The 16,021-nt window shown below is 40.5% G+C and overlaps 1 protein-coding gene across 4 annotated transcripts in view; it reads left to right on the forward strand.

Moving 5' to 3' along the window:
* The window catches only part of LOC128595900 (zinc finger protein 585A), a 36,700-nt gene extending 21,416 nt beyond the window's left edge, over window positions 1-15,284 (forward strand). For 2 of the 4 annotated variants that reach the window (XM_053605039.1, XM_053605038.1), the window contains 3 exons: window positions 8,082-8,208; window positions 8,478-8,570; window positions 10,822-15,284. In XM_053605039.1, coding sequence (XP_053461014.1) covers window positions 8,082-8,208; window positions 8,478-8,570; window positions 10,822-12,836 — 2,235 coding nt within the window. In that variant the 3' untranslated portion in view covers window positions 12,837-15,284. The remainder of the gene's footprint in view (window positions 1-8,081; window positions 8,209-8,477; window positions 8,571-10,821) is intronic. The other 2 variants (XM_053605040.1, XM_053605041.1) reach the window with 2 other exon arrangements.
* The last annotated feature ends 737 nt before the right edge of the window (window positions 15,285-16,021 follow it).

Genomic DNA, 16,021 nt, shown 5'->3' on the forward strand with positions numbered 1-16,021 from the left:
ACAGGTTAGGCATGGTGGCTCACACTTGTAATCCTCACACCCTTGAGAGGCCAAGGCAGGTGGATTGCTTGAGCTCAAGAGTTTGAGACCAGCCTAAACAAGAGTGAGACCCTGTCTCTACTGAAAATAGAAAAACTAGCCAAGCATGGTGGCACATCCCTGATGTCCCAGCTACTTGGCAGGCTGAGGCAAGAGGATCACTTTAGCCCAAAGAGTTTGAGGTTGCTGTGAGCTATGATGACACCATAGCACTCTACCCAGGGCAAAAGAGTGAGACTCTGTCTAAAAAAAAAAAATAACGAAAAATAAAAACAAAAATCAAATATATTAACTAACTACATTTAGGAGTAGATGAAAACAAAAGTGAATAGTTTATCACGGGCAAATAAGTGAAGCAAACATTATTTTTTCATTTAATAGCCTATTTCACAAAGAAATCAGAACTAAAATAGTAAAATATCTCAAAAATAATAGTAGTAGTATATGTCAGAAGTTATGATATATAGTATAGTAAAAATGGTACTAAAAATAATTTAGAAAAATAATTTATCTCCTGTGTTCCTGCTGGTAATTTGGAAGGTTTTGATTCCTTTTTGTTTTATTCTTTTAGTGTCACCTTAACAACATTAACTTTTAAACAGTAGATTAGAATATTTAGTTCAAAGACAATATCTATTAAATTTGGACTGTAACAAGACAAATTGTATACTACTACTTCAAGGATTGTTTTGGTTGTTGAATGTCTTTATTAAACTTTTTATATTTTTTCTGTATACCATTAAAAATCTTTATTTCCATTTCATGTTGCTCACTTAGTCTTTTTCTGCTCTTTACCATCTTTTCCATTTTTGCAGGCTCTTTTCATCCCTTTTAGGGAGAAGTTCATTTTTAGGTTGCATTTTTTATTTTTTACTTCTTTACTGAGTCATGCCAATGTGTTTTCAAAAATTTACATTACTGGGCCGCACCTGTGGCTGAAAGGGGTAGGGTGCCAGCCCCATATACCAGACTTGGCGGGTTCAAACCCAGCCCCGGCCAAAAACTGCAAGAAAAAATAAATTTACATTACTATATCCTTAACCTATCTATCTATTTACCCTTCCTTGGGTTTAATTATCTTAAGTTGTAGTTTTAGTGAATTCTTTAAATTCATGGTGGATATGTTTTATTCTGTTGTGTGTCAATTTATTTCTATCATATTCTTCTTTTTTTTTTTTTTTTTTTTTGAGACAGTCTCACTTTGTTGCCCTTCCCTTGGTAGAGTGCCATCACAGTTCACCGCACCCTCAAATTCTTGGACTCAAGCAATTCTCTTGCCTCAGCCTCCCAAGGGCCTGGGACTCCAGGCGCCCGCCACAACGCCCAACTATTTTTAGAGACAGGGTTTCGCTTTGGCTAAGGCTGGTCTCGAACCTGTGAGCTCAGGCAATCCACCTGCCTTGGTCTCCCAAGGGATGGGATTATAGGTGTGAGCCACCTACTGTAGTCTTCTTAAGCTTCTTTTTCTTTCATCCTTTTAGCTTACAATATCTTTGTATATCAGATGTTTACCATTATCTTTCCATGAAATTTCTTCCCAAACTATTTATAAGCTTATTTGATGAATTATCAAAGTTATTTTCCAAGATAACATGACATCTTTATTAAATTCTTGGTGATATAATATGAGGGCTGGGAGTTTGGTGTATGTAGGGTGTGAGTATGCAAATGTATGACAAAGAAAAAATTAGAGCACATGTACTCTTTTCAGGTATGTAGGGAACATTTTCAAAGAAAGGACAATGTTGCAAGCCCCATAAACAGAATCACCAAACATCAGAAAGAAATAAATCTCTGAACACAATTAAATAAAGAAATAAAACAGGTTAACTTTGAAACAGCTTAATTTAATTTGTTTTTTCTTTTTTTTTTTTGAGACAGTGTCACTATGTCACCTTTGGTAGACTGCCGTGGCATCACTCTTGGGCTTAAGCAATTCTTTTGCCTCAGCCTCCCAAGTAGCTGGGACTACAGGTACCCATCACAACACCCACCTATTTTTGGTTGCAATTGTCATTGTTTAGCAGGCCTGGACTGGGCTCGAACCTGCCAGCTTTGGTGTATGTGGCCAGCGCCCTACTCACTGAACTATAGGTGCCAAGCCCATAATTTTAGATATTAAAAATTATAAGTAGCTTTAGGCCAGGTGTGATGTCTCACACCTGTAATCCTAGCACTTTGGGAGGCCAAGGTGGGTGGATTGCCTGAGCTCACAGGTTGGAGATCAGCCTGAGCCAAAGTGAGACCTCATCTCTAAAAACAGCCAGGCCTTGTGGCAGGTGCCTGTAGTCCCAGCTACTCAGGAACCTGAGGCAAGAGAATTGCTTAAGCCCAAGAGTTTGAGGTTGCCGTGAGCTAGTAGAGGGTGACAAAGTTAGATTCTGTCTCAAAAAAAAATTATAAGTAGCTTTAATACGTTCTCCATATCCTTACCGCATGTTCATGCTCCCTCCTGAATTCAGCAACTTGCTCTGCACATGACTTCTGAATCTTCATTTCCACACATGCTGTTTGTCCAGCTGCTTAATGGATATCCTCACATGTCCTGCCACCTAAACCTTAATATGTACAAAATTTAAATCATTTATCTTGTCTTCTTTCCCCCAGCTTTCTCTAGTCCAGGTTTGGCACCAGAACCTATACAGAGACACAAAACTGATAACTAAGAATATTCCTAAAACTTTCTTCTCACCTTCACACTTAGTATCAGTTCTACCTCTTATTAATACCAGTTTCCTTTTAAAGCCCTGTTAACACTACAGCTTTACTTTAGGTAAATGAATACACTTGATCCTTGACCCCACACACACAGAATTTAAAATCCCCATGTTATCTTTTGACTCCCCCTAAATTAACTACTTTTTTTTTTGTTTTAGAGACAGACTTTCATTTTATCACCCTCAGTAGAGTCCAGTGGCGTCACAGCTCACAGCAACCTCCAACTCCTGTACTTACGTGATTCTCTTGTCTCAGCCTCCCGAGTAGCTGGGACTACCAACTCCCGCCACAACGCCTGGCTATTTTTGTTGCAGTTTGGCCGGGGCAGGATTCCAACCCGCCACCCTCAGTGTATGGGGCCAGGGCCCTACCCACTGAGCCACAGGTGCTGCCCTAAATTAACTACCAATAGCCTACTGTGGACGGAGTCTTACCTACATAGTTGATTAGTGCATTTTTTTGTGTTATATATATTACATACTGTATTCGTAGAGTAAAGTAAGTTAGAGGAAAATAATGTTATTAAGAAAATCACAAAGAGAAATTATATTTATTACCCATTACGTGGAAGTGGATAATCATAAGTCTTCATCCCATTGTCATCATCTTGAGTAGGCTGAAGAAAAGGAAGAGGAAGGTTTGGTCTTGATGTCTCACAGGTGACAGGTGGAGAAGGTGGAAGGAGAGACAGGAGAGATAGGCATGTTTAGTATGACTTTTATTAGAACAATTTTCCATCTAAGTGGATTCTCAAACTGTTCAAAGGTCTACTGGAATTTATATTCTCTCACAAATTATGCAGTAAGTCTTGTGACTGATTTTCCAGTATTATCCATTCCAAAATGTTCTGTATATTTTGATAATAACCTTTAAAAACATTTTTAAAAAATATTTAAAATTTGAAATTATTATAGATTCACAGGTAGCTATAAAATATAGTAGAGAGAGTACTTTCAGAAATTCCAGTTTATTGCAGTACATATTTTTTTAAATTCTATGCTGGATTCAATTTGCTGGTATTTTGTTGAGGATCTTTACATTTATGTTTATGAAAAATATTGTTCTTTTTTTTATACTGTCTTTTTCTGGTTTTGATGTCAGTAATACTAACCTACAAAATGAGTTGGGAAATTTCTTATTTCTGAAAGAGACTTTATAAAAACGAATGACACTTATTCTGTGAAAGTTTGGTAGATTTCTTTGGTAAAAGTATCTGGACCTGGGCAGCACCTTTGGCACAGTCGGTAAGGCGCTGGCCCCATATACCGAGGGTGGCGAATCAAAGCTGGCCCCAGCCAAACTACAACAAAAAAATAGCTGGTGTTGTGGCGGGCACCTGTAGTCCCAGCTACTCGGGAGGCTGAGGCAAGAGAATTGCTTAAGCCTAGGAGTTGGAGGTTGCTGTGAGCTGTGAGATGCCATGGCACTCTACCGAGGGCCATAAAGTGAAACTCTGTCTCAAAAAAAAAAAAAAAGTATCTGGACCTAAAGATTTTTTAAAGAGGTTTTAAAATATGAAATGTAATTTAATGGTTATAAGATTATTCAGTTTATATTTTTATAAGGTTTCAGTTTTTTGGCTTTTGAGGAAGTGGTCCATTTCTTTCAAGTTACTGAATTTATTAGCTTGGAGCGATTTTATTCCTTTTTTTTTTTGAGACAGAGTCTCACTTTGTTGCTCTCAGTAGAGTACGTGGCGTCATAGCTCACAGTAACCTCAAACTCTGGGCTCAAGCAATTCTTTTTCCTCAGCCTCCCAAGTAGCTGGGACTACAGGCACCCATCACAATTCCCAGCTATTTTTAGAGATGAGGTCCCGCTCTAGCTCAGGCTGGTCTGGAACCTGTGAGCTCAGATACTCCATCCACCTTGGCCTCCCAGAGTGCTAGGATTACAGGCCTCAGCCACCAGGCCTGGCCCTATGAAATTACTTTTGAACAAATCCCAAACACTATGATCTATCTAAATGTATTTTGGTATGCATCTCTAAGAAATGAGAATTTTTTTTGCCTTTTGTTTAGCATAAGCCATTATCACACCTAAAACACAATAATAGTAATTTCTTTTTCTTTTTTTTTTGAGGCAGAGTCTCACTTTGTTGTCCTTGCTTGGTAGAGTGCCGTGGCGTCATACCTCACAGACACCTCAAACTCTTGGGCTTAAGTGATTCTCTTGCCTCAGCCTCCCAAGTAGCTGGGACTAACAAAACACCTGGCTATTTTGTTGTTGTTGCAGTTGTCATTGCTTAGCAGGCCAGGCCAGGTTTGAACCCACCAGCCTCTGTGTATGTGACCAGCACCATAACCACTGAGCTATGGGCACTGAGCCAATAGTGATTTCTTGATACCTGCTAATAACTATCATTTGAATTTCTCACAATGTGTCACAATTGTCCTTTTTTTTGGAGACAAAGTCTCACTATATTGCCCTGGGTAGAATACTGTGGTGTCACAACTCACAGCAACCTCAAACTCTTGGGCTGAAGCAATCTCTTGGCTCAGCCTCCCACGTAGTTGGGACTACAGGCACCCACCACAACGCCCAGCTATTTTGTTGTTGTTGTAGTTGTCGTTGTTTGGCAGGCCTGGGCTGGGTTCGAACCTGCCAGACCCCGTGTATGTGGCTGGCACCCTAACCGCTGAGCTACAGGCATGGAGTCAACACAAATGTCTTTTTAATGTCAGTTCATTTTAATTAAATCCAGAAGTTAGATTTGGTTACAAAGGCTCTCAAGTCTCTTTTAAAAGAAAAGATTCCTTTCATATTCTTTGTTGTAATTTATTTTTTAAAGAAGTGGTTTATTTGGTGTCTTCTCTATTTGGCTGATGTTTTGGTCTTGATATTGTTCAATATATTCCTTTCTCCTCCTTCCCACTGTCTTTGAATGGCTTGTTAGATCTGAAGGCTTTTTTTTCTTCACTCTAATCCTAGGTTTATTCAACAGAACTCCTTCACTCTACACAACAAGTACAAATACAATGTTATCTAAAATGCTACAAAGTTACAAAACTCAAAACAAATTTTATACTACTAACTGTACAATAAAAGCAAAAAGAAGCAATATACATGTACATCTGAAGGCTTGATGAGATGTGAGTTTTATTTTATTTGCATTCTGGGAGGAGGAGGTGGGTGGATTGCTTGAGTCAGGAGTTCAAGACCAGACTGAGCAAGAGTAAGATCCTGTCTCTACTAAAAATAGAAAATCTAGGGTGGCGCCTGTGGCTCAAAGAATAGGGCACTGGCCCCATATACCGAGGGTTGCAGGTTCAAACCCGTCCCTGGGCCAAACTGCAACAAAAAAATAGCTGGGCGTTGTAGTGGGTGCCTATAGTCCCAGCTACTCGGGAAGCTGAGGCAAGGGAATCACCTAAGCCCAAAAGCTGTAGGTTGCTGTGAGCTGTGTGACGCTGCGGCACTCTACCGTGGGCGATAAAATGAGATTCTGTCTCTAAAAAAAAGAAAAAAAGAATATCTAGCTGGGCGTTGTGGGGGGCACCTGTAGTCATAGCCACTGAGATAGCTGAAGCAAGAACACTACCTGAGCCCAAGAAACTCAGCTATCATAACTGAGCTATGATAGTACCATGGCACTCTACCAAGGGTGACAGAGTAAGACTGTCTCAAAAATAAATAAATAGGCTTGGCGCTCATAGCACAGTGGTTACGGTGCCAGCCATATACAACAAGGCTGGCTGATTCAAATCCGGCCTGGGCCAGCTAAACAATGACAACTGCACCAAAAAGAAAAGAAAAAGACAGCCAGACATTGTGACGGGTACCTGTAGTTCCAACTATTTGGGAGGCTGAGGCAAGAGAATCGCTTGAGCCCAAGAGTTTGAGGTTGCTGTGAGCTGTGATGCCAAGGCACTCTACCAACAGTGACATAGTAAGACTCTGTCTCAAACAAACTAAATAAATAAAAAAATCTTTTTTGGCAAGAATCTTTTCATAGGTGGTATAATGACATTAATTACTGTGTCATATCAGGAGGCACATAATATCTGATTATTTCTTTTTTCTGTGATGTTAAAAATTGATGGGTGGATATTATTAGATATTATCAGATATTAGCTGATCCATGTTAAAAAAAAATCCATGCTTGTCTATGCTGAAACTTTTTTCTCCTATAACAACCTTTCTGATACGTGATGGAGACTTCTATCCATTTATATAGAGCTATTTGCTGTCATCCAAACTCCTTGTGTATTTTTCAATTTCTCTGCTATTGTTCATGTCTTCTCAGAAATGTCTTCCTCACTCTATATTCTGTATTACTTTTGTTATCTTCCAACATAAATTCTTCAACTCCATGGAAAGTAAACTTACATTCTCATGTAGAATGCACATTTTCTTTTTTTGGGCCCACATGGAGGTCTCCTTTTCAAGACCTTAATGAACTATATCTTCTGTTTTTAAACTTCTTTAGTTTCTAAGTTTTTAAGGTGGCTAGAGTATTTGGAACATAAATAATTCATTTCTAAGTTCCCAGGACTAGCATAATTGCTAGTCCTAAATTGTTCAGAAAGTGTATTATAAGTGGTTCATCCAGTTGCTATATTAACTGACAGTTTTGAAAAATGAATAATTGAGCTGAGTCAACATAGTAAGACTGCATAGGTACAAAAAATAATAAGTAGGCAGGGATGGTGATGTGTGCCTATAATCCCAGCTACTCTGGAGGCTGAGATGGGAGAATCCCTCGAGCCCAAGTGTTGGAGGCTGTAGTGAGCTATGCTCGCCACTGCACTCCAGCCTGGGTGACAGAGTGAGATTCAATCTCTTACAAGAAGAAAGGAAAAGAAGAAAAGAAAAATAAATGATTGATCATAGTATAGAACGAATAGCATAAATTCTTTGCTGGACTTCTGTGTTCCACAAAATGTATAAAATTATATAGCATTTAATTATATATAAATTTTACTGAAAAAATTAAACAAATATTCTCCAGTTAATCATTTGCATTCCAAGTATTTAGCAGGGAGTTTAGTGTCATCTACAATTTACTTTGAAATGCAAATAAAAGTAAGATGGATAGATATATGATAAAACTAGAATAATTTTAATGATAGATTCTAGGTTGTGGGTGCACAGGTTTTTACTGTACAATTCTTTCCAATATTCTCTATGTTTGAAAAGTAATGTTATTTTCATAATAACATTAATAGAGAAATAGGGGGTGAAAAAAAGAGAAATAGGGGGTGAGTTTTTAAAAAGGGCAGCTAAATTAAACACAGCAAAAAACCCCATGTTGCATATTCCTAAATAGTCTCTCCATCCCCCAAGAATAACTGTTCACATTGAACAAGATTGTACCTTTCCAGGGATCAGTGTCATTAAGGGATGTGACTATAGATTTCAGCAGAGAAGAATGGCAGCACCTGGACCCTTCTCAGAGAAACCTCTACCGGGATGTGATGCTGGAGACCTACCGACACCTGCTCTCAGTAGGTACGAACAATCATCTTGGAAGGAGGCCTCACTAGGAGTGTTTCCATCCTCAGGTGATAAATGCTATGAGACATCTTAAATAGGTGATGGTTTTATCCTTGATCTGTTTACGGCTGTTTATCTTTTTATGGCACTCGGAATATTACTCTGTTTTCAGAAATATGTAGTTACTTTTCTGAAGAACAAATCCTCAGTGAATAGTAAGACTTTATTCATTATAGTGAAACATAATTAGCTGGACCCTGTCCTTTATCATCTCCCATATACAGGATATCAAGTTCCTGAAGAAGAGGTTGTCACGTTGGAGCAAGGAAAAGAACCATGGGCTTTACAGGGTGAGAATCCACATCAGAGCTGTCCAGGTGAATGTGATCCGGTGGGTGGGAGACAGAAGGGTAAATTTCACTTCCTCTTGAGAAAGACTGGATCCTTTAAAATGCTAAAGACTCTTCTGGAAGGTTCTAATTTTTTTATATTGCTTGAGGAACCTGTGACGCGCTGTTGGTCTCAAATGTCTAAATGGCTTCTATTGGATTAACTTTGTCATTTCTGTCCTATTTCTTGGCTTTTTGGATTTGGAGCCATGTACCAATCTACCTCATTAAAAGATCTTTATTGATATGTTTCTTTTCTCTAACATTCTTTTTTCCTACCTTCCTTATAGTTTCTTAGAGTCTTCCTTTACATATTCAGGAAATCCATGATCTACTTTCTTTCATAATTACTATGTGTCAAATATTCCACCTCCTGCTAGTACTCTTTTATTTATTTATTTCTCACTATGAGATCTCCACTCAGGCTGTCATACTATTTTTTCCATAGTCACTGCCATGAGATTTCTCACCTTTTTTTTTTTTTTTTTGAGATAGAGTCTCACTTTGTCAGCCTTGTAGAGGGCCATGGCATTATACTTCACAGCTTTTGCACTCAAGCCATCCTCTTGACTCAGCCTCCTAAGTAACTGGGACACAGGCGCCTGACACAATGCTCAGCTATTCTTTTTTTTTTTTTTTTTTTTTTTTTACAGTTTTTGGCCCGGGTTTTGGCCTGGGTTTGAACCCACCACCTCCAGTATATCGGGCCAGTGCCCTACTCTTTTGAGCCATAGGCACCGCCCAATGCTCAGCTATTTTTAGAGACAGGGTCTCCCTCCTGCTTAGCTGGTCTCCAACACCTGAACTCAAGCAATCCACCAGCCTCAGCCTTCAGCGTAGTAGGATTACAGGTGTGAGCCAGTGCACCCAGAGAGATTTCTCATTTTTTCCCAGTTCTCCATGCCTTTCATCCAGCTGATGACTTCAAGGGTTACTGGCACTCAATCTTTGGCACTTATCTTTCTGCTGTGTTTTACGTTTATCACCCTTCCTTACATTTCCTTATAATGTTAAGTAATTACACACTAACTAGAGTCTATACTTGGTTGGTTGGTTGTTGTTATTGCTTTATTTTTGTACTTCACCTGATAAGGTGTAAGTTTCATCACAGTCCTCAGTTTAAGACACTATCATTATGAACTTAGGTGAGTGTTCTATCTTATTTTATTTTTTGATTTATTCCCTTTTCTCTCCTTTGTCTATACCCATCTACCTTCCCATGATAATTCACTGTTTTATATGAGAAAATATTCTTGCTCTCAGTAGAGTGCTGTGGTATCATAGGTCACAGCAACCTCAAATTCTTGGGCTCAAGTAATTCTCTTGCTTCAGCCTCCCATGTAGCTGGGACTACAGGCACCTACCATAATGCCTGGCTACTTTTAGAGATGAGGTCTTGCTCTAGCTCAGGCTGGTCTCGAACCTGTGACCTCAGCAATCCACCCACTTTAGCCTCCCAAGTTCTGGGATTACAGGCATGAACCACTGTGCCCCGCCCTCATGGCATAAAAGCCCGGCCCTCATGGCATAAAATTTAATGTGAACTATGAGTATACATCATTAGCTTATATGAACATTGCTGTGATAATGTTTCTTCCTCTTTACCTTTTTCCACATCTATGTTTATTTATTCATCTAGTTTATTTCCTCTAACCACTGAGCTATTTCCCAAAATGTTTCTTATGTACACTATGACTGCTTTCTTCATCAAGTTACTCACCCTCACCCTTTTCTCTGTGTTCAACTGGAATAAGGCATTTGTACCCTTTCCTCTCTGCTAGCTGTTCTTTGAGCTAAAATCACCTGGTTCTCTTTTGAGAAGCGGAGTTTGGGCTTCAAGGCTTATTGTGGGGAATCTCTGAAAAGGCTTCTAGGGACATTGAAAGGGAATATGATGATAGAATAAAGGTAGGTTGTATTTCATTTTAGAAGAATTGTGGCAGATTGGTGATGATATAAAGATCTATCAGCAAAGAGAAAATAAATCTTTAAGTGATACTGCTTTCATCAAGAAAATATTGACTACAAAGAAGCATTATGAATATGAAAGTATTAGAAAAATAATTTATGTGAACCCAGACATCATTTCTTTTTCCAGAAGACCTCATCAGTGTGGTCAGTTGGACATGGTTTAAAGCTTAATTTATATTTAGACAGTCAAAAAAAAATAATTCATTGAAGAATGTCAAAAGATGACTAAATATGGCAACTTTTCTAACCATGAGTATACTCCCATTAGGACAAAAATTATGGGACCATAATCAAAGTGGAAGAGTCCTCAGTTACAAACAAGCATTCTCTCAACATCACAAAATTCATCCTGGGGAGAAATCTTATGACTATGCTGAATTTAGAAAGATCTTCACCCAGAAGTCACAGCTCAAGGTACATCTGAAAGTTCATTCAGGACAAAAACTCTATGTGTGTATTGAATGTGGAAAGGCTTTTATAGAGAAGCTAGAATTCATTATGCATCAAAGAACACATACCAGACAGAAGCCCTATAAATGCAATGAATGTGGAAAATCCTTTTTCCAAGTATCTTCTCTCTTTAGGCATCAAAGAATTCATACTGGAGAAAAACTCTATGAATGCAGTGTATGTGGGAAAGGCTTCTCTTACAACTCAGATCTCAGTATACATGAGAAAATTCATACTGGAGAAAGACACCATGAATGCAGTGATTGTGGAAAAGCATTCACACAAAAGTCCACACTCAAGATGCATCAGAAAATTCATACAGGCGAGAGATCCTACATATGTATTGAATGTGGACAGGCTTTCATTCAGAAGACACACTTAACTGCACACCAAAGAATTCATACTGGAGAAAAACCATTTGAATGCAGTAACTGTGGGAAGTCCTTCATATCCAAGTCACAACTTCAGGTACATCAACGAATTCACACAAGAGTAAAGCCCTATACATGTACTCAATACAAGTTCTTTAACAATACTTCCAACCTAATCACACATAAGAAAGTTCAAATTAGAGAGAAATCTTCCATATGTGCAGAATGTGGGAAAGCATTTACCTACAGATCAGAGTTGATTATACATCAGAGGATTCACACTGGAGAGAAGCCTTATGAATGCAGTGACTGTGGAAAAGCCTTCACTCAGAAGTCAGCACTCACAGTGCACCAGAGAATTCACACAGGAGAAAAATCATATGTGTGCATGAAATGTGGATTGGCCTTTATCCAGAAGGCACACCTGATAGCACATCAAATAATTCATACTGGAGAAAAACCTTACAAATGTGGTCACTGTGGCAAATTCTTTACTTCCAAGTCACAACTCCATGTGCATAAACGAATTCACACAGGAGAAAAACCCTATGAGTGCAATAACTGTGGAAAGGCATTCACCAACAGGTCAAATCTCATTACACATCAGAAAACTCACACAGGAGAAAAATCTTATGTATGCTCTAAATGTGGAAAGGCCTTTACTCAGAGGTCAGATTTGATTACACACCAGAGAATCCATACTGGAGAGAAACCTTATGAATGTAGTACCTGTGGAAAAGCCTTCACTCAGAAATCACATCTCAATATACACCAGAAAATTCATACTGGAGAGAGACAATATAAATGCCATGAGTGTGGGAAAGCCTTCAACCAGAAATCAATACTCATTGTGCATCAGAAGATTCATACAGGAGAGAAACCATATGTATGTACTGAGTGTGGAAGAGCCTTCATCCGGAAGTCAAACTTTATTACTCATCAGAGAATTCATACTGGAGAGAAACCTTACAAATGCAGTGACTGTGGGAAATCCTTTACCTCCAAATCTCAACTCCTTGTGCATCAACCAATTCACACAGGAGAGAAACCACATGTGTGTGCTGAGTGTGGGAAAGCCTTTAGTGGTAGGTCAAATCTCAGTAAACACCAGAAAACTCATACAGGAGAAAAGCCCTACATGTGTTCTGAATGTGGGAAGACCTTCAGACAGAAGTCAGAGTTGATTACACATCATAGAATTCATACTGGGGAGAAACCTTATGAATGCAGTGACTGTGGGAAGTCTTTCACTAAGAAATCACAGCTGCAAGTGCATCAGCGAATTCACACAGGAGAGAAGCCTTATGTATGTGCTGAGTGTGGGAAGGCTTTTACTGACAGGTCAAATTTGAATAAACACCAGACAACACACACAGGAGACAAACCATACAAGTGTGCAATCTGTGGTAAAGGTTTTGTTCAGAAATCAGTGCTCAACATGCATCAGAGTAGTCACACTTGAGAGAAACAGAGTAACACCTCACTGAGGACGGGTTTGATTGTACATTATTAAATCCATACAGTGGAGTATTATTTTAAATTGAAATATCCACATCAAATGTCACACATTAGGGCCAGGCAAGGTGGCTTGTGCCTGTAATCTTATCACCCTGGGAGGTTGACGCGGCTGGATTGGCTGAGCTCACAGTGAGCCAGAGTGAGACCGCGTCCCTAAAAACAGATGGATGTTGTGGCAAGCACCTGTAGTCCTAGCTACTTGGGAGGCTGAGACAAAAGAGTTGCTTGAGCCCAAGTGTTTGAGGTTGCTGTGAGCTATGATGCCACAACTCTCTATTGAGGGCGACAAAGTGAGACTCTGTCTCCAAAAAAGTCACCCCATCATTGTTCAGAAGATAATATCTGAGAATGTACTGACTGAGGAGAGGTAAACTACATTGTCACCAGCCTCATTAAACCTTAGACATTCATACTGAGATGGATCTGAGTCAATTAGGAGCATTAGAAAAAGCCTTCTCATGAAAACTGTGATGAAATACTGTTACCAAATTCTTCATAAGAAAGATTATGTTAATGATAATCCTGTTTCCTGTGGAATAGTATGGTACCAACAAATTGAATGGTAAAACACAATATATATATAATAGTGATAAATCCTGAGGTTTGTGAATTGTTTTTTCTGGAACACCTGTGTCTAACAGATTCATGGGTGATTTTTCATTCTTCTTTTGAAACTAACCTAGTCGTGCATATCTAATCCCCCCATTACATATTATTATCAAGAGAGATATTACAATTTTAAAAGTCCTTATATACACATATATAAACCTCAGAGTGTATTTTGACTCCTCGTTGTCACCTAGCACCCCAACCCACAGCCACCTGCAGTGTCTCTAAGCCTCTAAAGCCATCGGTACATTGTCTTTTAACCCACAACACAGTGTCATGTGAACTCCCACCACTTTCCTGACAGCTTTTCAGTTAAGAATTTTCTGGTTCCCTGGGTCAACTGATGTCTCTCTTCTGTTGTCACAGTTCTTCCCACTCATTTGCCTTCCTTAATGTTACTTTCATAATAACAAATCAATAACTCGTGAAAAAACCAACACCAACATATGTTTTGCTCTCTGCTCCGTGTCATCTTTGTGCCATGCACTCCATAAGAACCTTCTCCTCCATGTGTCTCAAGCACAAATGTGACCATTCAGTTCCTGTCTCAGGGTCTTTGCGTTTGCAAAGTGGCCTCTCCAAAGAGCACTTCTTCATTTTATCTGTGTGGCTTGTTCTCTCATGTCTTTCTTTCCATGAGAAAAGGAAAGAAAGGCCTCCTCACAGGCCTTCTCTACCTTTCCCTGCCTTACTTGGTTAAAATTCCAGCCTTGCACCCTTCCTTCTTTATATGTCTTCACACCAGTTACTACCATGATGTGTTTCATATTTTGCTTCTACACTAGAACATATGTCCCTGTTTTATTCCCTATGACCCTAGGCCCATGCCTACCTTATAGAAAGTATTCCAGAAACGCACACTGTGGAGCATTGACCCCTGCTTATTATTTCTACCTGATAGCATGGACATCAGACAATTATGTTTGGAAACTCATCATAGAAACAGTGTACATACCCTCACAACTGAACATCACTAAGGTCACCCTCAAGGTACTCCCCTTGGGAAGCCATGCACCAACACCAGTACCTAGTTCACCCCTGAAAGCAATTTTGGAACTCTTTTTCTGGAATGGTCATTGGAGATGCCATTGTATGAAGTCTGACAACTAAATTCATGAACTCATCCTAGAAAGTGCTACATATCTCATTGCTGAATATCACAACAGTCACCAGATGGCCAAGCTGACACTTCAAAGGTGACTGAATGGGCATTGTGACCTAGGGTTCCCCTGCCAGCACAAGGCATGGAAAGTCAGATCTGCCTGATCACCCACCATGCCAGATGCCTAAGAAGAATTTGCAGAGGGAACCCTCGTAAAAGGGATCCCAAGAATATCTTCCTGGGTGAACTAGGAAATGGATTCTGTTGAGAATATGGATCGAGAAAGAAGAAAAGTCTAAGCCCCTGAGAAAATATGGGACAACAAAAGATGGAAGACTTATGATGGGTGGTAGCCCACGCAAGAGAAATCACTCCTCACTGCCATGTGAATGTGGATGAGGGAGGGAATGCAAAAAGTGGGGATGGAATCCTAAAGGCCACAGATTGATTGAAATCTACTGTTCCTTCTATGTCCTCTGCTTCTTAATCCTTGGGCCATGGAGTGAGATGTGACCCTAGGAGGAAAAGAGCAATGGAGATAGCATCCCCTTCCTTCATATCTGTCTGCACCTCTCGTGCACCCCGAGAATGGCTTCCTTCTGAGATTTCTGTCAACTATGAAGGGGTCCCCTTAGACTAGGAAAAGCCTCTCCTATGCCAGCTGGTCAGAGTGAGCCCTCCTCCTACCCCCTACTCAGGTAAGCCTTCACAAACTCTAACAGGAACCCCAAGGAAAAGAGCTCGCCCTAGGCAACACAGCCCAAGCGGGATCACAGGCAGGGCTTCACCAGAGGGAACTTGAAAGCAGTCCACCCACAAGCCCCACTCCCCACCGTCCCGTTATTGCAAAGGAAAACTTCCATCAGACCCCACACGCAAACCACACACACACACACGCACCCAGCAGCTCCGGAGGTTGCGGTCTGGGAGCGGACCGGCCCTCGAGGCCGCAGGGCCCACGCCGGTGGGGGAGACTCACATCCACCCCACGAGGCGGGCCTGAGGCAGCCGTGGATCCCGCGGTGTGTCCTGCGGCTCCCGCGGAGGTTTCTTCAGCCCGGTCGTTTCTCCTCCACTCCTGGGACCCTGGCTCATCCTCTCCTGCCACTTGAAAGGGCGGACCAGAGCGCCACAAGGTAACGCTCCTCAACGCCACAGAGTAATGAGCAGTAGGCAACCGCTCCGGAGCTGAGAGGGAGAGCGCCAGGCCCCAAGCATGCGCATGCGCAGTCGCCAGGGGGTGGAACTTGTAAATTTTGCTGTGGCCAGAAGGCAATCTCCAGAAGGCGTGGTAGGGGGGCTTAAACCGGAAATTCAACTGGGTACCTGGGAGGGAACAGGAGGCTGCAGGGCTAGACCCCCAGCTGTCCAGTTCCAAGAACCCCTTGGAGCCTGGCCCTGGGGTAGGTTCCCCTTGA

The sequence above is a fragment of the Nycticebus coucang genome, chromosome 10 (assembly GCF_027406575.1).
Source record: "Nycticebus coucang isolate mNycCou1 chromosome 10, mNycCou1.pri, whole genome shotgun sequence".
Classification (NCBI taxonomy): Eukaryota; Metazoa; Chordata; class Mammalia; order Primates; family Lorisidae; genus Nycticebus; species Nycticebus coucang.